Source organism: Danio aesculapii, chromosome 5 (genome assembly GCF_903798145.1).
Source record: "Danio aesculapii chromosome 5, fDanAes4.1, whole genome shotgun sequence".
Lineage (NCBI taxonomy): Eukaryota > Metazoa > Chordata > Actinopteri > Cypriniformes > Danionidae > Danio > Danio aesculapii.
The window spans coordinates 18,622,093-18,644,674 of record NC_079439.1 but is presented as its reverse complement, the minus strand read 5'-3'; the positions used below and the strand labels follow the sequence as shown (position 1 = coordinate 18,644,674).

At 33.3% G+C, this 22,582-nt stretch overlaps 1 protein-coding gene across 3 annotated transcripts in view; it reads right to left on the bottom strand.

Moving 5' to 3' along the window:
• chfr (checkpoint with forkhead and ring finger domains, E3 ubiquitin protein ligase) overlaps positions 1–22,582 on the bottom strand; it is a 37,771-nt gene that overhangs the window by 9,561 nt on the left and 5,628 nt on the right. The window contains exons 4-13 of one of the 3 annotated variants that reach the window (XM_056457469.1): positions 20,055–20,164; positions 19,899–19,958; positions 16,662–16,829; positions 14,513–14,671; positions 12,771–12,927; positions 12,484–12,638; positions 9,672–9,834; positions 6,922–7,064; positions 4,556–4,675; positions 4,393–4,476 (exon numbers count right to left, since the gene is read on the bottom strand). In XM_056457469.1, the coding sequence (XP_056313444.1) occupies positions 4,393–4,476; positions 4,556–4,675; positions 6,922–7,064; positions 9,672–9,834; positions 12,484–12,638; positions 12,771–12,927; positions 14,513–14,671; positions 16,662–16,829; positions 19,899–19,958; positions 20,055–20,164 (1,319 nt within the window). The remainder of the gene's footprint in view (positions 1–4,392; positions 4,477–4,555; positions 4,676–6,921; positions 7,065–9,671; positions 9,835–12,483; positions 12,639–12,770; positions 12,928–14,512; positions 14,672–16,661; positions 16,830–19,898; positions 19,959–20,054; positions 20,165–22,582) is intronic. The other 2 variants (XM_056457470.1, XM_056457471.1) reach the window with 2 other exon arrangements.

The following is a 22,582-nucleotide window of genomic DNA, read 5'->3' as shown; positions in this document are numbered from 1 at the left end:
TAGTTAAATATTAAACATATACCACATTATACACATATAAATGATTGCCATATGCCACATTTTGGCACCGTTTGTAAATATGGTATAAGGCTGTGAATAGTTTTTTGTTTTAATTTTTAATGTAAATAAATAAATATAATAACAATACCTTTTATTTATAGGCGCCTTTCAGAGCACTCAAGGACACCTTACAGTATGTCACAGGCACATTATGAAAACAAGACAGAAAAGTAATAAACATAATATTAATCCAGAAAGTCATTAAAAGCAATCCTGAACAGAAAGGTTTTAACCTGGGATTTAAAATTGGAGATGGAGTCCACCTGACGAATATCTAACAGCAGGGAATTCCATAACTGTGGTGCTATGCAGCTAAAAGCCCTTCCACCAAATGACTTCATCCTAAAATTTGGAACTGATCAGAACAGTTCAGCTGCAGAAGATCTCAATGAGCGCCGAGGAGTGTACCAGTGAAGTAGATCAGAGAGATAATTGGGTGCAAGGTTGTGAAGAGCTTTGTAAGTTAATAAAAGAATTTTATATTGTACACGATAAAGAATAGGAAGCAATGTTAATGTTTAATGTAAATAAATAAAATATGGTAAGACTTTACAATAAGGTTGTATTAGTTAAGGTTAGTTCATGCATTTATTAACATGAACAAACAATGCATTTATTACAGTATTTGTTCATGTTAGTTAACATTAGTTAATGAAAATACAGTTGTTGATAGTTAGCTCATGTTAACTCACGGTGCATTAACTTATGTTAACAAACATAAATGTGGACGTCAACGATGCATTAGTAAATGTTGAACTATGATTAATAATTCTGTACATGTATTGCTCATTACTTGTTCATGTTAGTAAATACATTAACAAACATTAACAAATGAAACCTCAATGTAAGGTGTGACCATAAATGTATATTTTTGTTTTTTTTTGTAAAGTGCTTTTTATTATAATAATCATTCCAAAGCAGATTTACAAAAGCTGCACAATCAAAATCAAATCTATATAATATACTATTTAATATAATATACTATTATAATAGACTAGGAACAGGAAATAGTTCAACCATGCAAGCCCTTCTGTTTCATATAAACATATATATATATAAACTATATAAAGCTATATAAATCTGCCGCAACACACAGGCCATAGAATCATCAGAATAGGTAAGACCAAAGAACACAACTGTGATTTTCAGCAGAGCTTTGTTGAGCTTCACAAAATATGAAAATTCCACTATCTAGAGATGTTCTAAATCAGTAGAGGGGTCTATGTTTCCCATAACACTGTTAGGAGGATGGTTTAAGGTGGCCAGAAAATCTCCAATAATCACAACTGCTGAATTTATTTGGTTCTTGGGGTCAGAAAGTCTCCAAAACTACAATCCGAATTGAATTGTTAGTTTTTTAGTCCTGTGACCTGAGCAGAGATAATAGGCTGTAATGGCAGCTACACTGGGATTTCCATAGAAATATGACAGTTTGTGTTGCGTTTCCATCTGTTTAAAGTAGAAATATTTAGATCACATATCAAGAGAACTGAGGTATGATCACAAACTGTAAATTGAGGGCACTTGCGATCCATATACTGCACCCGCAACTGTTTTTCAGTTATTTACAACCTTCATGTACCTGTCAGAGCTCCAATTATTACATCTAAGGTTATCTTTTGGATATTCCTCAGCGATTTAATCATTAGTGACAGTGTTATAGAGCATAACTGTCTGCTTTTATATTTGCTGTCGGTTTCTTTTACTTGGATTAATATTTGCTGGTAGGGAAAATCTATCCGTTCACTTCTGCTATTTATACTTTGACTTTGCATTTTAATTTATATTTTAATTGCGCTTGACCTGCAAATTAGAATAGAAAATGTATATAAAGCATACAAATGCAATGAGAGTTATAGGTACCATAGATTGTTTGGGCCAATGATGCTACCATTCAGCACAAATCCATAAATTTCTCTGTTCTGGCTGTTCTATCTCTGAAGGAATTTTGTAGAAGCACAGCTCGTGTCTCCTCACCGCTTAGTAACGCTAAACCCTATTGCACAACCTTTATCCAGTGTTTTGGCCAAAAGAGGAGAAATTACTAGGGATGTCCCAATACAACATTTTAACTTCCGATACGATTCTGATATTGCAGCCTTCAGTACTAACTGATTCAAATCCGATACAATAATCAGCACAAATGATGAATACTTTACTTTTACCCATTTCGTTTAGTGGAATGTATGAACGGCTAGATCAAACTGAGAACAAAAGTCAGCAACAGTAAGTATGGAAAAAAAGACAAATGTATTAACTATTGGTTGCATAAACGTGAACCTTTTACATAAGAATATATATAAAAAAGGATTAAAGAATAAATATTAAGACCATGAAAAATATCTTAATAAACTAAAATATGTTTTTTTTTTAAAGTGCAAAATACTAATTAAAGATCACTTCAGTTATTTATTTTTTACCATCAGCAAATAATAGAAACAGCTGAGAGCAGGAACAAAAGAAAAAATATATGGTTAACTGACCAACTGCTAAAGGTTGAGTGTCCAAAATTTCAATTTCACACACTCATCACATCACATTCAGCAATTTGATGAATTTTTGATCCAGTTTCGAGCTGAAAAATATCTTTTCACACTGGGCAGCAGAAATAGGCAGTTAGTTATATGAATGAAAATGTGCAGTATGGTTAGTGCGAACGTTCACTTGACCAGAGCAGTTTAATTTGTATTTGTATCATAAGAAGATTATGGCTGTATCAATGTTCCCAAACAAAACATAATTAATTTTATAATAATATATATTCACATATTATCTTTAACATAAATATCCTTGCAGTAGCTAGATTGAAACACCTTTTCTCCACAGCACATAAAATAACGTCACTTTTAAGAATAATTTTATTTATCAAAATCATTTTACTTGCATAATATATTGCACAGATTCCACCCTACTTCCCACATGGGAAAATTCTGACAATGTAAAGAAAGACAGAACTGCAAACTCATGTGCAAAGCTGACATTGTTTATCAGAGCACTTTATCGTTTTGGGCTTTTTAAAGAGGAGTTAAATATGGGAATTCCTCTAATTAAATTTTCCTTCTGCCCAAAAGTAATACTATTCTTTCTTTTAAACTGTAATGGCCCTCAGCAATAGAATGATTTCTTATTCTCATTTAACAGACAATTAAAACAACAAACACATTTAGCATTTAACACCTTTTACATGACACTGATTCTTTTCAGTGTGTTCAAGTAAAAAAAATTAAATAAATAAGAAATCCACTATTTCACTCCTACTATCCATGTGCACCACTGACAGGTCAAATCTGCTCCCTCTCTCTGTTGTAGTCTTGATGCTGCTGAGAGATTGAGATGCACCGGCCAAAGTTTGCGTATAAAGTAATGCAAAAACAAAAACAAAAGCAGACCCCGGTACATGTTAGGCGATTTAGAAATCCTGACTGAATGCATTTTTAATTCCCAAATAGAGGACATGTACGGGAAAAAGAAGATGTTTTGTCACCCTAAATAGTGAGCTGAATCAGTCTATTTAGTAAAAGGCTTTTTTTCCGCGTGTCCTCGCACTCTTCTCAAAGCTACTACCAAAGTCAGAACAGGGTGTATCTGTGGGTCTGCTGCACCAGCAGAGCATCCGAGTCTGTGGAGGAGTATTCTCAGCTTCTCCCGCACACAGAACTGGGCCGCTGAGGTAAAGTCTTATGTGTGGGAAGTGCTGGTGTTAAATTGGGTATCACACTGGATGTACCATGATGACCGAATTGTAAACGTTTTCTCTGAGGCTCGCACGATATGCGCTATGTCACCATTTGGTGCCTTGCATTGCTTAGCAGCGTATACAAAACAATGTAAAGATCTCGCTTGACGTGAAGTAAATAAACCAGTAGAGATGTGCCGTTGCTGAGAGCGTCAGCGTGTGCTGCAGTCACAACAGATTTCTATTGTAATACACCATAACTTAGTGTAAAGAGTATGTTAAAAATTAAAGTGACTTTGCTAGCAAGCAGTGTTGTGATCACGTGTGCTTTGCATGCTGGCTCTGGACGCTGCTGGATAGAATAGCTGTAACGGAGTTTAGAACGCATCGGACTGCTTATATCGGAGATTTTTAACGCAGTCCAATATAGTGTTTTTGGACTGATATCAGACCTACTACCGATATCTATATCGGATCGGGACATCCCTAGAAATTACTCAGTCCTAGACTTGGTCGTTAGCGAGAGATAGTAATGTTTTGCCCACAAGGAGAGGCGTTTCCCCTAATGGTGTGATGACGAGTGAAAACTATCAATAAATAAGCCTATATTCTCATCCAAAAAAAATGTGAGTGAAGGCCACGGTATTTAAACTTACCGCTGAAACGTGCTAAACAGCCATGACAGCCGATCCGCGGGCAGCCCCAGTACACGTGACAGAACGGTTTCTGGCACACCAAACCTGCTCAAAGAAACAAGAAATGATGACGTGGCTATAGGAGGCCTGAGATCAGTGATGGACGAGCGTCAGGATCACTCACAGTGCTGCGGGGACACCTGAGGGGGAAGATGTTCGAAGCGGCGGTCCGGCATGGGCTGTAGACAGCAAGTGCAGATCAGGTGACTGGCCTGAGGAGGACATCTGAACTCCTGAGGAGCTGCTGGAGGAACACAGAGGAGGCAAAGACATGAGGAAGAATTTGCTTGTGTCTGCTTCACTCTGACATCTAGTGTCCAAAGTTATTATTTCTTTCAGATTTTATCAAATGGATATATTAAGGGGTGGAATGAAATAATATTATTATTTAATTTATGCAATATTAACAATGAATTAATATTTTTATTCATTGGTAATACAGGCAATATATTTTGGATGCATTTAAAGAATTTTTTTTTTTTCAAATGGTTATATTTGTAATAATTTGAATAATTAAGTCACAGATCACAAGATATTACGAGAAATAACAAAAAAATTTACCTAACACAAAAAAAAAAAAAAAAACTTTTATAGTTGAAAAATCATGAGTTTTTTGGGTCTCATATTAGTCAGTGTATTTTTTATCAGGTATTTTTGTGAAATTAAAAAAACATTTTTCTTTCAGCAATATATATATATATGATAGCACTACTCTTAGCATTATATATATATATATATATATATATATATATATATATATATATATATATATATATATATATATATATATATATATATATATATATATATATATATATATATATATATATTATATATATATATATATATAAATATATATATATATATATATATATATATATATATATATAAATAAATATATATATATAAATATATATATATATATATATAATATATATATATATATATAAAAATAAATATATATATATATATATATATATATAATATATATATATATAATATATATATATATATATATATATATATATATATATATATATATTCTATATATATAATATATATATATAATATATATATTAAATATATATATATATAATTAAATATATATATATATTTATATATATAAATATATATATATATTATTTATATATAAATATATATATATATATATATATATATATATATATATATATATATTTATATATATATATTTATATATATATTTATATAATATATATATATATATATATATATTTTAATATATATATTATATATATATATATATATATATATATAGATTACACATATTTATTTTATATATATAGATATATATATATATATATATATATATATATATATATATAATACTATATAATATATATAATATATATAATGCTAAGAGTAGTGCTATCATATATATATATATATATATTGCTGAAAGAAAAATGTTTTTTAATTTCACAAAAATACCTGATAAAAAAATACACTGACTAATATGAGACCCAAAAAACTCATGATTTTTCAACTATAAAATTTTTTTTTTTTTTTTTTTTTTTTTTTTTACAATTCTTTACCCAGCTGTTTTCCTAATTCTTAAACATTAAATTGTTTAAAAATCACTTTTTTAAAATGTGTGTCGATAAATCCTGCGTCAGTCCTGTTACCATACCACACTTTACCTTTAAACTAAAGGAGTTCTTCCACTCTAATGGTCATTTTTAAATGATTTTGCCAAATGTAAAAAAGCTTTGAACATTTATATCGCGAGGTCCCATGTTGGACCTGGTTGTTTTGTTTTTGTTTTGTGATTTGCAGAGTGGGTCATCTCACCTGAGATCCATGTGAGATCTATGTGTTGCCTATAAAGATCCCAACATTTGACATGAAAGGGAGCTCAATTAGCTGGACCTTCCTGTCTGTCGTTTTGATTATTTTTGTTTTAAATCATGAGCTCAGTTCACTACAATACACAGACTCTTCACCACTGACTTCCATTTGTAGTGACTTTGGTTGCTTTAAATATCCTTTGTTAATTATGCCTTTTGTTAATAAATAATTTCTCTTTACAATTTACCTGGTCTGCATTGTCTCTCTTATGTTACAATTTTGATTGTAACAATATGCATTTGGGTATGTAGTATATCATCTTTGCATCAAATTACAAAAAAAACAAATGCGAGGTGTTGCTAAAGCAGCATCTAAGTACAGGAGAGAACATTTGACCTTGTTCTCTCTTCTGGCTGCCGTTTTCAGTCTCACACTGTTTTTTTCTCTTTTCTAAAACTCTTTATTAACACCATTGTTGAGTTTTTCTTTCATTTCAGCGAATAGGACTGTAAAAATTACTGGTTGTACTCTTCCATTTACTGTGCTGTAAGTTTACCCAACTGTGACGATTTCTGCTTTTGATAAACCCGCAAATGTGAAAAAAGTCCATTATAGAATCTACTGTGTGTTGGTTTGTGAGTGCATCCTGTGAGCATGATTCACCTGTGGTGGAATCAGAGGATGTAGATGGACCGTCTCCAGCAGCTTTAGCTGGACTCTCTGACTGTGCCGACTCACAGATCCACAGGGCCGAGCTGAGCTCCCTCCGATAACCCGGACACTGACGACACATCATGTAGGGTTGGCTATGAATGAATATGTAGATCTGGGTGAGTTTCAAGAATCATTTAAATACTTAAGTGGAGATATATACCAAGAGAAAGCAACGAAAATCAGGAGGGGGGACCTATAGTTTTTAGATTTAATTAGCTATTCAAAATGTAAGACAAAAATAACGTGTTTTACAGAGAAATAAGTCACACACTGAGACTTATGATGAAGATATTGAAGAAGCTTTGGAAGTCTGAAGTTGTGAAATGGCGTTTGATTAGATTTCTTTTTTTATTATTTTATTTTTATTTCTAGATTTTTTTAATGATTATTATTTAATTTGTATTTTTTCCCTAAAACCTGTCTGAGGTAAGTTTTGGGTGTTGGGGTTTGATTTATTGTAAAACCTTGCAAAAGTTATTAAAGACATGTTATATAAAATAGTTAGCCACTAATCCTAAATAAAACAAAAACATTATGAAAACAGGATTTTAGTTCAACTCAATTCAACCAAAGCCTACAATTTTGACAGTATTGAGAATAAAAAAAAACACAAGTATAAAATAAGCAGATGTCCAATTCAATAAACTGATGGCATTCACTATTAACAGTCAAGCCCAAACACAACAATTTAACTCAAACTGGAGATTTTGGGTTACATTTAGTGTACATTCTGGGGCTTTTCATTTAGAAAACACGATCCACATGTAATTTCTGCTCTATGGAATGCAAAACTTTAAAGATCAATACAGCAAAACCAATAAGAATGCAGAGAGAATCTTATAATCCAAAAGAGCCAATCAAATGCATTCACTACCAGTCAAAGGTTTTGGGGATAAGCAGCAAATCAGCATATTAAAAAGATTTCTGAAGGATCATAGAGACTAAATAGTGCAATAATGATGGCAAAAATGTAGATTTGAATCACTGGAATAAAAGACATTTTTAAATATATCTTCATATTGTTTTAAATTAAAAGCACATTTTACATTACTGTTTATATTGTACTTTTAACCAAATAAATGCAGCATTGCGAAGTAGAAGAGACTGTTTCAAAACATTTTACTTTAAGACCTGCCATAGAACAATTCCGCCAGGGTATATCTGAGTATTTTTACATGCTGTGCTGTCATTCTTTTGAGTATTTTCAAATGCCATATATCAATAAAATCCTTAAATCTCCAACTTGAAGTTTATGCATGTCAGAAATCCATACTAACTAGTTAAATAGCTTACAAATGCAATAAACCACAAAAAAAAGAAATTTGTTTAGTTTTTTTTTTTTTTTACTATATTCAGCAATACTTTTCTGTATATAGTTTATATAGTTTCGTTTCTCACAAACGAATTGATGTATTAGTCCAAATCAGTGTTTTATGCATGTTTGAGGTTGACATTTGCGTAAATGTCAACCTCAAACATGCATAAAAACACTGATTTGGACTAATTACATCAATTCGTTTGTGAGATACACTTATTTTTATAAACAGTGTAGACAGAACAATTTGATTGATCAACAAAAAAACCTCTCTCTACAAACTACCACAGATGAGGGCTGAGGGTTCTGAGGGCTTCAGTGTTCAAAATGACATCAAGGCAAGTAAAATTATAAGCACGTATAGCACTACAGCAAAAAAGTAAGTAAAAAGGTCAATGTTTTAAGCATAAAAGTGAAACTACAAGAGTAAATAGCACGTCATACGATCAGCTTTATTCTGTTTGTTTTGTTTATATTCATACTCAAAGCAAAGCATTTTTTATGAACATAGTATATTCTTTATAAATGCTTTGCTTTTGAGTATTATAACATGTCTTGGAATGGATCTAATCCTTTACAAAAGTCAGCTTTGTCTTTACTAGAAATAGAATCTGGAGCACATGATGAGTCGGAGAATTCCTCATCGTTAGACGAGAGTAATAACTCCAAAACATCGGACTTTGTGTATTTATTTATTTTTTGTTGTGCGGTCATGACTTCATGCCAGTGTGTGTGTGATAGCGCCTGTATGTGTAAACGTGGAAGTGTGTGTTGTGTGCATGTGTGTGAAAGAAATTATGATGTTCCGATACGAAAGAAGAGAAACCGCGACAAGAAGAGCGCACACACATGCATAGAAGAGCGCATATTACGTATCAAACAGCGTGCTGTGTGACATCACCACAGGAGACATACCTGATAGGTTCACAGTGCACATGAGGTGATTACTTCATATGCATAGCAACCACTAACAACCCTTATAAAACACATATGCAAAAGCGTGCAATGTATTAAAGTGTTTTTTTGCTGTAAACATTTTAGGCTATTTGTGTAAACTCATTAAAGAGTGAAAATATTGCAACAGGAGAGTGTTTTAGGCTTGATCTAGAAGTATAACATCTCTGATTTCATATGCAAAAAAAAAATTATTGTTCTACCCATATGCTTTTGGTTTTTATTGGCTTTTAAACAGAGACATGCAAACCGGAGCTGGGGCGTTACCATCAGTTTTACAGAGTTAAGTTTGTCAAAGCAAAAAAACAAACAAAAACAAACTAACAAAAAAGTGACATTCTGAAAAATTAAGTCACTTTTTCTAAAGTCAAAGTAAAATAATATGCCAGCTACAAGGTATGATAAAAATATATGGCTAAATGTTGCTGACCTCATGTCAGAAATGTCGCTGTCGTTGTCTGAGAGTTCAAACAGATAGTCTGAACTGGCCTCCTCGTCCGAGAATGATCGCTCGACCTTCGGCTGTAGCATGTCCTGTGTGATCTTGTTTCTGGCATCCATACTGCGCAAGTCATCTACAGTCCGACACTTCCCTGAAACACACCAAAAGAAGAGCCACAACAGATCAAAATGCATTCTAAAGTCTGTGGTTAGTAAGTACTTTGGCAACAGTTTAGATGAGGGAACACATTCACTATCACCTACAGTAGTCCATCTGGCAACATTTCAAGTGGATCATCACCTTTCATCAAAGTAGTCCTAAAACTATTGAACAACACCCATTCTTGTCCTAGGACAATTTTAAAAAACATTTTTGATACACTTGGAATGCTGACTACTGTAGTTGATTACTAGCATTCGCATTACTAGCACACTTTCTGCTTATTAGTGGTTTTAATCTATATAATTCTCATAGATAAACATACAACACTGAAAGAAAGAATTCATTGGATTTACTACATTTTTTTATGTTAAGTGGTTGCAAACAATTTATTTGGACTGAACTTAAACTTGATTTGTTTGTTTAAATTCAGCCCATATCAATTGTTTGCAACCACTTAACATAAAAATTTAGCAAATCCAATTAATAATTAATTATATTTTAATTATATATATTTTTCCCTGTGTTCGTGTGGGTTTCCTTCCGAGTGCTCCGGTTTCCCCCACAAGTCCAAAGACATGAGCTATAGGTGAATTGGGTAAGCTAAATTGTCCGTAGTGTATTAGTGTGAATGAGAATGTATGGGTGTTTCCCAGTGATAGGTTGCAGCTAGAAGGGCTGTGTAAAGATATGCTGGAATAGTTGGCGGTTCATTCTGCTGTGGCAATCCATGATTAATAAAGTGACTAAGTCAAAAAGAAATAAACGTCATAATTGTTTTCAGTGTACAACAATTAGATTACTTACAATAAATAAGCAATAACTTACAATAACTGAGAGCGTATCAAGTTCCCTCATCTAAAGTGTTACTTTTTTCATTAATAAAAGCTAGAATTAAGTAATTAATTAGTAAAAGTATACTACGCAACAATATCTTGCATGACATTTTTCAAAAGTGACAGTAAAGACATTTATATTACAAAAAAATGGTCACTAGTGGCTTATTATCTGCTTATCATCAATATATTAGCTGTTTATTAGTACTTAAGTACATATTCTGTATGATCTTACTCTACATTACAACAATACCTATTAATAAGCAGCAAATGAGAAGTTTATTGGGGCTGCAACTAACGATTATTTGATAATCAATTGGTTGGGTGATTATTAGGGGTGTAACAGATCACGGTTGATCGGTGATCTGTACAGATCACAATCCACGGTTCGGAATGCACAAAACCAGCGGATTATTAATTATTATTATTTATTTTTTTTACTTGTATATTAATCCAACATTTACAACAATTACAGAGAGATCTCCACCCGCATCATTTAAATCACGTGTATGAAAGCATTTTGGCTTTCCTATAAATTATAATAATGACGGAAAAAGTTGTGGTGGGACCTAAATGCTTTCTTACGCTATTAATTAAAGGTGTTTTCTGTCCATGTTTGTTTAGCCTGCAGTAATGCATTCAGTTTAAGATGCACAATTAAAGGTCAAAAGATTGTGATATCAATTCAAATCTGTGCAACATGAATGACAAGTGATAAGGATTTGCATATGTTTATTAATCCTTCTAAGCGCTGCATCCAAATTGCTTTTGATCAACAGAGATTCAGTTTTTACACTTTATCAGTTAGTTACAAATAATTAAATAACACTGAAGAATTGGGGAGAACAGTTTATAGTTCAGATATAAACACTTATGTATATGTTAGAAGATTAAAATCACTGTTTAATGGAACTTGACGCTGGTGAATGTTTGATGCTGGTGAAAGCAGTTACATTGTGTAACCAATGGCTGGCGACAAACCACCACAAAATGATCCACCTATAATGAAACATGAAGTTCTATTGTGAATTGTTGAATCATTCATTGAAAATAAATATATGTTGTATAATATGTTTGATTTCTATATTTAGCATTATCAGCAACAGTAGCAAAGACTACTTTTCGTATTGAATATTTTCCTTTTTTTCAGCTGGTTCTTTCCTGATTTTTATTTTTAATAAAATTACAGCTTCTAAGTTCTGTTTGTTAAAACCAATGGTTTTTGCAGTAATAGAAAAGTAGGTGAAAAAGCTTTAATCGACATTGGTTATTGTTAAAAAACAACAACAAAAAACAGCTCTATTGTGTAACGCACCAATGCGTTTTTGGCAAAACTTGCCTTCAACAGGGTGACAATATTCCGGCGCGTCTGGAGTTCATTTAAAACACTGAATATTTGCTTGAATTTACTTGTATTATGTTTCAATTTCTCAATATGTTTGGTGACTAAAATATTATTTTAATAAATATATCTGTTAATAAATCTGTTTTGTTTAAATGCACCAAAATACATTGCCTATATATTTACTGAGATACTGGATAAAAATGTTCGTTTTCAAAAGGGGGGTGTACTCAATTATGCTGAGCCCTGTATATTTCCAACACAATAGTCAACTGAACAGTTATTATCAATTCAGTAATGAGACATTCAGTGTATGCACCCAATCAAACTTGCAGACGTGTCAAGTATAAACCAGCCATAGCGTGACATAACATGAACAGCCCAAATAATCGATAACGCATTCTCTTTGAGATGATTTACTCAACATCTTAATGGTAGCAAGAATGAAGTTGTGTTATAGTACCCGGGTGCTGAAGAAGATAAGCCTCCACCAGGTTGTTGAGGATGTGGTTTTTGCGAATCCTCTCCACAGGACATCGGCAGGTGGGACAGAAAGAGGAACGCTCCATCCAGCCAGAATAACAGGCCGCACAAAACGTATGCATGCAAGGCTGAACACTGTACAGAAACAAGCACATTAACCAGTTCAAACTCAGACACCATTTTAACATTTTATACATAAAGCAAACAGGGATTTATGTTTTAGTTAACGTGTCAATTAAAGCCTTGCTTTGTGCATGCTGAACTGACCTGATGCAGTCATAAAGCAGGTCCTGACAAATGATGCATGTGAGGGATTCCTCCATCTTGTCTGTTGTGGCTCCTTCAGATTTGTCTTTTCCACTTGCTCCTCTGAGGGGAATGTCCGCAGGAACATCACTGTGAGCAGATCCAAACCCTGGATCATCTGCAGACAGTCAGACAGATACAATTACAGAAATGTTACACTAGAACAGTTCTGAAATGCATCCTCAAACCAGATATATACTACTACCATGAAAAAAATTCAATAAAAAAAAAAAAAAAACTTAATACATTTGTTCTGCAAGGATGCATTAAAATGTATTAAAAGTGACCGGTGAAAGTATTAAATACTACCTAAAGATTTCGATAACAAAGAAAGTTTGCTATTTCAACTATCTATTATAAAAATCTCGAACATAGGAAAAAAGCAACCGTGTTCAACACTGACAATTATAATGCATATTTAAATGTTTCTTGAGCACCAAAAAAAATAATGAATTAAATCACCATGAGAGTGAAATAATGATGCTGAGAAATCCGTTTTGCCACCAGAGAACTACATTTCATTTCATATTTAGTCATTTTAAACTGAAATCATTTGGGATGCACTGAATATTCGGCCATAGAAAAGGGCATTTTCGGCCAAAAGATTTTTTAGCACCGAAACAGTATGTTGTGATGATGCAATCAGAAACATGGCCTCAATCTATTCATATCCTCTGCATTTCATCATGACACTATTTGATCCACGTTATATGAAGATCTTTAGAATGCGAAAATAAAGCAGAGCAGACGAGAAATGATCCAGACCACACGGCGCAAGAGGAGGAGATCAGAGCGAAGAAAGAAGGGGAAAGAAAAAAAAAAAAACAGGCATTCAACCTTATTGTCTGATATGTTCGGTGAAATCCTGCAAGAAAGTGCCTCAAATAATAAAAGGTAGGCTATTTTGGTTTTGGTTTGCCTTTTACATGTAGGCTATACATGTATATATCAGATTGTAGCCATATTTTAATTTTGACAAAAATGTTTATTTATGCACTGGCCCTGTTAAATACACTCTCACAAATCTTTCTCAAATGTCAGACAGATGACAAATAAATATTTTCATAATTTGTAACTGATTTATTCTTTGAAACTTTAATATTCATTTATGAAACTGCAATGCCTTGATTTTAGAACAGTTAGAGCACAGTCACAGCCATAAATGCAATGGCACTAATAATTGGCATAATTTATTTCAGCATTTCAGTTTTCAGCCTTGGTTTTCTCTTTTTTTGGTTTCGGCCAAGAATTTTCATTTCTGTGCATCCCTAGAAATAATATTTCAAAACATTGGTGTTTTTGATTAAATCAATTATTAAGTCTTGGTGAGGATAATATACTTAGTTCATAAAATCTCACCACATTCCAAACTTTTGAATAGTAGTGCTAATAGCAAACTCTGCTTATGTGTTACTGTGAAATAAATGTCCTACATCATGACAAAATTTCATAAATGTCATAATCTGTCTCCTGAGCAGATTCAGTATCGTACTTTATGACAGACTATCACATTTCTAAATTTAATCTCCGATTTATTCCTGAACACTTTCAAAAGTAGTCTGAAAAAGTTGTCAAGTTAACAACTATTATCTGCGTTTCACTGACATGTTGGGACACAGATGCTCAAAATAGACTGAAATCATGCATTATTTATAAAGTGTCATCTATTCATTTTTTTTTACTAAAACTGTGTATTCCTGCACCTCTGTCAGTTTTTCTTCTTTTCCTCTGCATTTCCTCCTCCGGCTCTCCATCAGTCCAGCAGGTCCACTTCAGCCGGGTTTGAGCGGGACTTCCTGATGGAGCAGAGTCTTCTTTACAAACAACTGAAGAACTGACTGGATTCTTTCTTGCAGACACATCTACAAAATTAATAAAACAATCTTTTTCATTTTGTTCATTAATGGAGTTTTTTTCCATGATTTTTCTGAAGACCAAGCAGTACAGCTTGGCTCTAGTAATACCAAGATAATGATAACCATGCATAACTACCATGCTTTAAAATTTAAATATATCCTTTCAATTCAGCATATATTTCTAAAGGAAAAACAATAATCCGCAAAACGTAAAAATCCTAAAGAGGGTTTGTACTGCTGGTGTTAAACATGAAATTGCATATCAACCCACCATACAAACATCATAATTGTGATTAGTTTTTATTCACATTTCACATATGTCAGCGTGTCAAAACATTGTTAGAATGTTTATGACCCCGGTCCCCAACTAAATCAATAAATATACATATACAGTTGAAGTCAGAATTATTAGACCGCTGTATATTTATTCCCAATTTCTGTTTAACGGAAAGAAGATTTTTTTTAAATAACTAATCTATAATAACTGATTTTTTTTTCCTCTTTTCCATGACAGCACATAATATTTAACTAAATATTTTTCAAGACACTAGTATTCAGCTTAAAGTCCAAATTTAAAGGCTTAACTAGGGTAATTAGGCAAATCATTGTATAAAGATGGTTTGCTCTGTAGACGATCAAAAAAAATATTGCTTAAAATTATTTAGGGCTGCATGATTCTGGCTAAAATGAGAATCAAGTTGTTTAGCTTAAAATCAAGCTTACGATTTTCTCACGATTCTGTAGATGTAAAATAAAGGTTAATATCAGCAAGCCATTACTATTGTTATTCTCAAACATATGGTAAAGCAACAAAATTAATATTAAACTTATGTGTAGGTCTACTGTTGGTTAAAATGCTACATTTTGTATAGACTTGGAATGGTGTAGACTTAAATAGACTTTAAAATTGTGCAGGTCGTTAATGCCAGTGAAGTGATTCCATCAGAATACAACTATTCACAATTCTGAAGTTTAATTATTACAGTATGTTTGAGACATATGCTTGCTTGTTTGACACATATGGCAAATGCATTGACAACATTATTAGACTATTTTTTCCACTGGTAAATCGAGACATTTGTCTATTATCAGATTCTCTTGAATTATTTTCAACATTATAGAGGCTAGAGTAGTAGTTCACTTTGTGTTCGCTATAAAAGAAAAACATATCAAATCCTTGTCGAAATCATAACTCTAAAATGCGATATGAACATTTTAATGATGCGAGCGGTTTGAGTTTTACTTTTACTGCCGAGTGCGCTCATGTCATGGCTGCTGTCACTTTGAGGAAAAAAACATGCATGCGAAACATACTTCCCACGCAGCTTCCAAATGATCGCTCTGTGCCACAAACTGAACGTTATTTACAACTTTATTACCTGTTATTCACAGCCTATGCAGGTTCTAGTCACTGAAAGTAGACATGATTCGCACGCGAGCATCCTCTCGGTAGGAAAACAAACCGTGCGTCAGCTCATGTGTGATTTCGTGGCCCTGAATACATCATTACAGAAATGACATTTTTGGGTGAATTATACCTTATAAATACAGTAAGTGACACTTTTAACATCATTTGGAGGAGTTCAAATTGTTTCATATACGTTGCTCAGCAACATGAAGACTTGTAGAGATGCTGGGTTAAGATCATGTGGGACTAAGACCGAATCGAGATCGCGATCTTTTTTCGAATAATCGTGCAACCATAAATGGTTTTTAAAAAAATTTATTCTAGCCTAAATAAAACAAATAAGACTTTCTCCAGAAGAAAAAAATATTATAGGAAATTCTGTGAAAAATTCCCTGCTCTGTTAAACATAATTTGGGAAATAATTGATAAGAAAAAAATAAGAAAAAAAATCTCAGGAGGGCCAATAATTTTGACTTCAACTGTACACACATACACACAAAAAAAAAGTTAACCAGTATTTCTCACTTCTAAATTCGAATTAGGGGGTTAATGAAGTAATTTAACTTATTAAAACAGCGTGGTAATTACCAGAGCAGGTAGACAATGGCATGTTGTAGAAGTGTAGGGAAGAGCTGGAGGTAGATGGCTGAGGATCCTCATGCCCAGACTGAGGTAAAGGCTTCACGATAACAGGCTCTACTGGTGCTGGTTCACTCTCGGTTTCTGTCAGATCAGAATCATCTTCTCTCCCTGCATCTGTGGAGTGCAAAAAGAGGGCTTCAATGATTATAGGTCAGCCACTATATCTATTTTTAGTTGTACAATACATTGCACCAAAATAGATTGCGATAAACGATATTATTGTCATTAAGACCAATTTATGCCACTCATTATATAATGCCAGAATGACAATATAATATCATCACAATGCAAGTACACTCTGCCAAAGAACACATCATATTTTACTCTTAAGAACTTAAAATTTATTTATAGTCATTTTAACAATTTAATAATTAGGCATTGGAATCAGAATGTGAAAACACATATCCTAAATAAATAATAATACACATTAACAAAAAAGTGCAAGGTAAAAAGTAATAGAGGCTGTAACATCTGCTACCAGACCTAACTTCAGTCATCAGACACCCACATGAAAATATACTAAAGTAATTTATAGGAAATACTATAGTTTAACTATACTGACACTGACACCTCCAAAAGAGAAGTTGCACAATCAGCTAAAATGTTGCTAGAATTGGCCGGTATAAACTGCATCACCAAAAATGATTGAGGTCATGTCCATGTGTTGTGCGATAAGCTGATATATCAATTATTGTGACAGGCCTAACGGTTTACTCAAAAATAAAAGAAAAGAAAAATCAATATAAATTGCATGGGAATTAATTAAATTGGTGATTTGAAGTAAAAATGAAAACATGTGCGTATATACAGTAGTGTGAAAAAGTATTTGCCCCTTCTTATTTTTTTACATGTGTCACAATTTTACTGTTTCAGATCATCAAACTAAATAATAATAATAATAATAATAATAATAATAATAATAATAAATGTTAAAGGCGCCTTTCTGGCAACTTAAGGACACCAAACAATAAAACAAGAGCAATAATACAACAAGAGAAATAATATAAAAATATTCACAACAATAGTGCAGATATAATCAAGTATTAAAAGCCATCTTAAATAAGTGAGTTTTGAGTCTTGTTTTGAATAGTGTAAGGGTGTCAATGTTTCTGATGGCAGGTGGTAGTGAGTTCCAAAGCCGGGGAGCAGACCAGCTGAATGCTCTATTGCCCATGGATGATAGACGAGCAGAGGGAACAGACAAGTGGAGGGAGGAAGAAGATTGCAGGGTGCGAGAGGAAACAGCAATGTGGATGAGGGCACACAAATATGAAGGGGCGAGATTGTGGATGGCTTTGAATGTTAACAGCAAAATTTTCAAATCAATTCGAAAAATGAACTGGTAACCAGTGACGCTGCTGCAGGACAGAGGTGAAGCCAGCGTTCACTCAAACCGGAAGCCAAGAAAGCCAAGCCAAAAGACACAAGTAAACACAAAATACCGTTTCGAAATAGGGTTTTTATTATTAAGAGAAAAGAAAATACAAAACTACATATCCCTGATTGAAAACCTTGCCTGATGGGTTTACTTGTGTTAACTTGGAGTCATTTTGGTCACACTTTATTTTAATGGTCCGTTTGTTGAATTTAAGTTACATTGCATCTACATGCCAATCAATTCTCAATTGATAAGAAGACTGTTAGCTTGGGGTTAGGGTTAGTGTAAGGCCCTGTTTACACTAATACTTTTTCATTTTAAAACGCATAAGTTTTGCTACAGTTACCAGATCCGTCCACACTACGGCGGAGTTCTCGGGCACCGAAAACGGAGCGTTTTGGAAACGCTGGAGAGGTCACACAGTTCAGTCTTGCATCCTCTCCTTGTAAGTTTAGACTTCGCAAGTTTGATATGGAAAACAAACTACCAATGACACGTCGGGTAAATCTTCAAAAGGAACAGCATCCTGTATAACCTCATTCACATCACCCTGGCTACGTTGTTTCACTATCTTAACAATAATATGAAAACATGATAAAAGGATCTGCCTATTTTCATTTTGATATTAGCAACTTAACAGACACCAGAAATGTTGAGGCATCGTGTAGCTACATATTTATATGAGTGTCATCTTCACTGTATGCATATTTATAACAAAACGAAGCCAATAACAGACCTGCCTCCTTTCATTTTCAATGAAAATACGAAACATACCCTCACTTTTGCTGAATATCAGTTTTAATAATCAAAAACGGCCATTATTAAAGTATAAAGTACAATAAACTTATACATTATACGAAATAAAGACAAGCAGTCAATATACAGAATGTACGTGGTTACATGAATTATTAACTTAATTATTAATCTTTGCGCTCAGCCAAAACACGTTACCTGGTAACAAGTGATAGATTCAAAAGACCGGGGAATATGTCGTTAGATATAGACAACAAGATTAATTAAATATCATGTTTAACAAATATAGTGAGATTAGATCCAGCGGTAGATCCATGATAACCAGTCCGACGAGCACAGCTCTCATCTGGGTAGATATATGCTGCAGTGCATGCCAGAGTGTGTGTGTGTGGTCACGTGATGTGCGTTTTCAGTGGTATGATGTATACGGAGAGTTGTTCAGAAATGCTGGGTGAAACGCTAGTTTGGACGCGGATCATTTTAATTCTAAAATGCTGTTTTAAAACTGAAATGTATTAGCGTAAACGCCTATGTTGACATGTACTTGCAAAGTTTCTTATAGTCAGTTAAATGTGTGTTTAGCAGCAGTATCAACAGATATTAAGCAGACAGTCTACTAATACTCAAATAGACCATCAAAATAAAGTGTTATCCTCATTTTTACATTTGTGTGAATGATCTGAAACATTAAAGTGTGACAAACATGCAAAAAAGAGAGATTTCAGTAAGGGGGCAAACACTTTTTCACACCACCGTGTAAACACAAATATATAACTGAAATATAAAAACTAAAACTGCATCTCAAAGACATTTAATAACACTTAAATCTGTATTCATATAAACACTCGACTATCGGGAATTCCAGTTAAAATAACTTCTTTTTCAAATATTTTCTTCCAAAGAACACAAACATACACTTTTCATAATCTCTATTCTAAATATAGCAACATGCTATTCCTCTCATATAACCATTTCTGCTGATCTTACTCATCCTGCACATGAAATAGCAAACCTGACATCTGTACAAAACATCATAATCAATATCTTTTTACCTTCAACATCATGTGAGGCACTTTCCTGTGGCATGATGGACTGATAAACATAAGCAATGTCTGCAAAACAGAAAAATAAATGAACAACGTGGCTCATCTGTTTGGAAGCATCTGTGCTACCAAAACAGAAAATGCTTAATAAATGTGAACACTCACTTTGCTCTGGCTCATTCTTCCTGTACACAAAGTAAATGACATCACCATTCTGCAGTAAGTGCGTCTGTTTCTTTAATGATTTGGACATGTTGATCACAGTTCCGTTGGTGCTGATGCAAACAAATTGTCAGAGCAGAAAGTTACTAATTAAGGGTTTATTACTATCATGTAGTAAGAAACAACAATACTTCTACAGCATTTATTAATCATAATTAGGCCCACACGGAATCTGCACATTCCGAAATCATTGAGTCTATATATTTACTTGTGTAAATTTATATTTATTCAGTAAAATGTATTAATTTCTGTAATATTATTGACAAACATGAAAATGTTCATATGATTTATTTGCAATACAGTTTGTAAAGTAATATTTCCCTGTCTTTAGTAAAGATATAATATGAGTGACTTGCTTTGTTTACCAAATAAGTGGATCGAATTGGATTTGCATTGTAAACATTGAATAAAAGTTAAAAGGGTATTTATTTTTTCCATACAGCATATTAGGTTTTTAGTTATGATACTGCCAAAATCGTTGAGAATAAATCTGCAGACTTAACAAAATTCTGCACAGAAACACAGTAGCAAAAACTGTCCACTGATTCTGTCTGTCCCTACTCATAACTCAACATTTAGCAATGCTAAATAAATTCCAATTGGTAGCATTAATCCACTTTGAGTTAACAAACATTAGCAATGAATGACTGCATTTTTATTAACTGTTACAATTTAATAAGGTGTTTAGGGAGAGAAACAGCTATATTAAAAGCTTTTATAAAAGCTTTGAGCTATATTTTTTTTTCGATTGTCCACAGAACAAACCATCATTATGCAATAACTTGCCTAATTACCCTAACCTGCCTAGTCAACCTAGTTAAGCCTTTAAATGTCACTTTAAGAAGTGTCTTGAAAAATGTCTAGTAAAATATTATTTACTGTCATCATGGCAAAGACAAAATAAATTAGTTATTAGAAATGAGTTATAAAAAGTATTATGTTTAGAAATGTGTTGAAAAAAATCTCTCTGTTAAACAGAAATTTGGAAACAAAATAAACAGGGGGGCTAATAATTCTGACTTAAACTCTATCTATCTATCTATCTATCTATCTATCTATCTATCTATCTATCTATCTATCTATCTATCTATCTATCTAGATAGATAGATAGATAGATAGATAGATAGATAGATAGATAGATAGATAGATAGATAGATAGATAGATAGATAGATAGATAGATAGATAGATAGATAGATAGATAGATAGATAGATAGATAGATAGATAGATAGATAGATTGTCAGATAGACAGATAGACAGACAGATAGACAGACAGACAGACAGACAGACAGACAGACAGACAGACAGACAGACACACACACACACATACATACATACATACATACATACATACACATGTCGTAGCATGTGCACTTATGAACTAAGCACTTAAATCAGGGGTGTCCAAACTCGGTCCTGAAGGGCCAGTGTCCTGGTGAGTTTAGCTTCAACTTGCTTCCACACACCTGCAGGAAGTTTCTAGTATATCTAGTAAGAGCTTGATTAGCTGGTTCAGGTGTGTTTGATTAGGGTTGGAGCTAAACTCTCCAGGACACCGACCCTCCAGGACCGAGTTTGGACATCCCTGACTTGAAATAAGCTCATTTAACAAGTCGCCTAGAGTAAACATTTGACATTTACCATCTTTAATCCATTCAGCAGATCTCTGGGTGTGGTAGGAGCACTTTTAGCTTAGCATACATTATTGAATTAGATTAGACCATTAGAGTCTCGTTCAAAGTAACATTGCTGCCATACCATGGCTTCAGCAGGTGCACTGATATTATGCAGTGCTGTCAGCTAGCTGGAGACAATTTTTGCGCCTGACTCTATACTAACTATAGATTTTCAGCTTTGCCTTTTCACAATACTAGATTGGACGGTAAGCTACTGTATGTGTACATTATGAGATATGATGTGTTACATTAAAACATAATTTTGTTTAGTTGTTTGGTTTTCTTAGTAGTAAATGTGATTTTACACCATACTGTATGTTTTAGAAAAGATGTTTCATTGTTTTATCTTCATTTACAAGTAGCAGGGTATGTTCAGATACAGTATATTTCTGTCCGTTCGCATCCTGTCCCTTTGTGCCCACTGGTGGCATAGTCACAAACTGCGGTTATACCTACATACACATTCTTACTCCTTTAGAGCGACGGCAGTACAAGTCGCGGCGGTAATGCTCATTTTAAAGTGTCACCTACTGTATGCTAAGCTAAGCTAAGTTAAACGTGCTCCTGCCATTTCTGGAGATCAGCTAAAATTAATTAAAAAAACGATAAAGCTCAAACTTAACTCCAAGTTACTTGTAACATTTTTTAAAAAGTGGAGCATTTCTTTAACCACAAGGCCACATTTAAGCTGTATACACACTGTCTACCTGATATATTTGGAGCACAACTAAAATTTAAGATAACATTGAAGATATTCACACAACCCTATATGTTAGAAGTCTCTCAGAGGATAAAT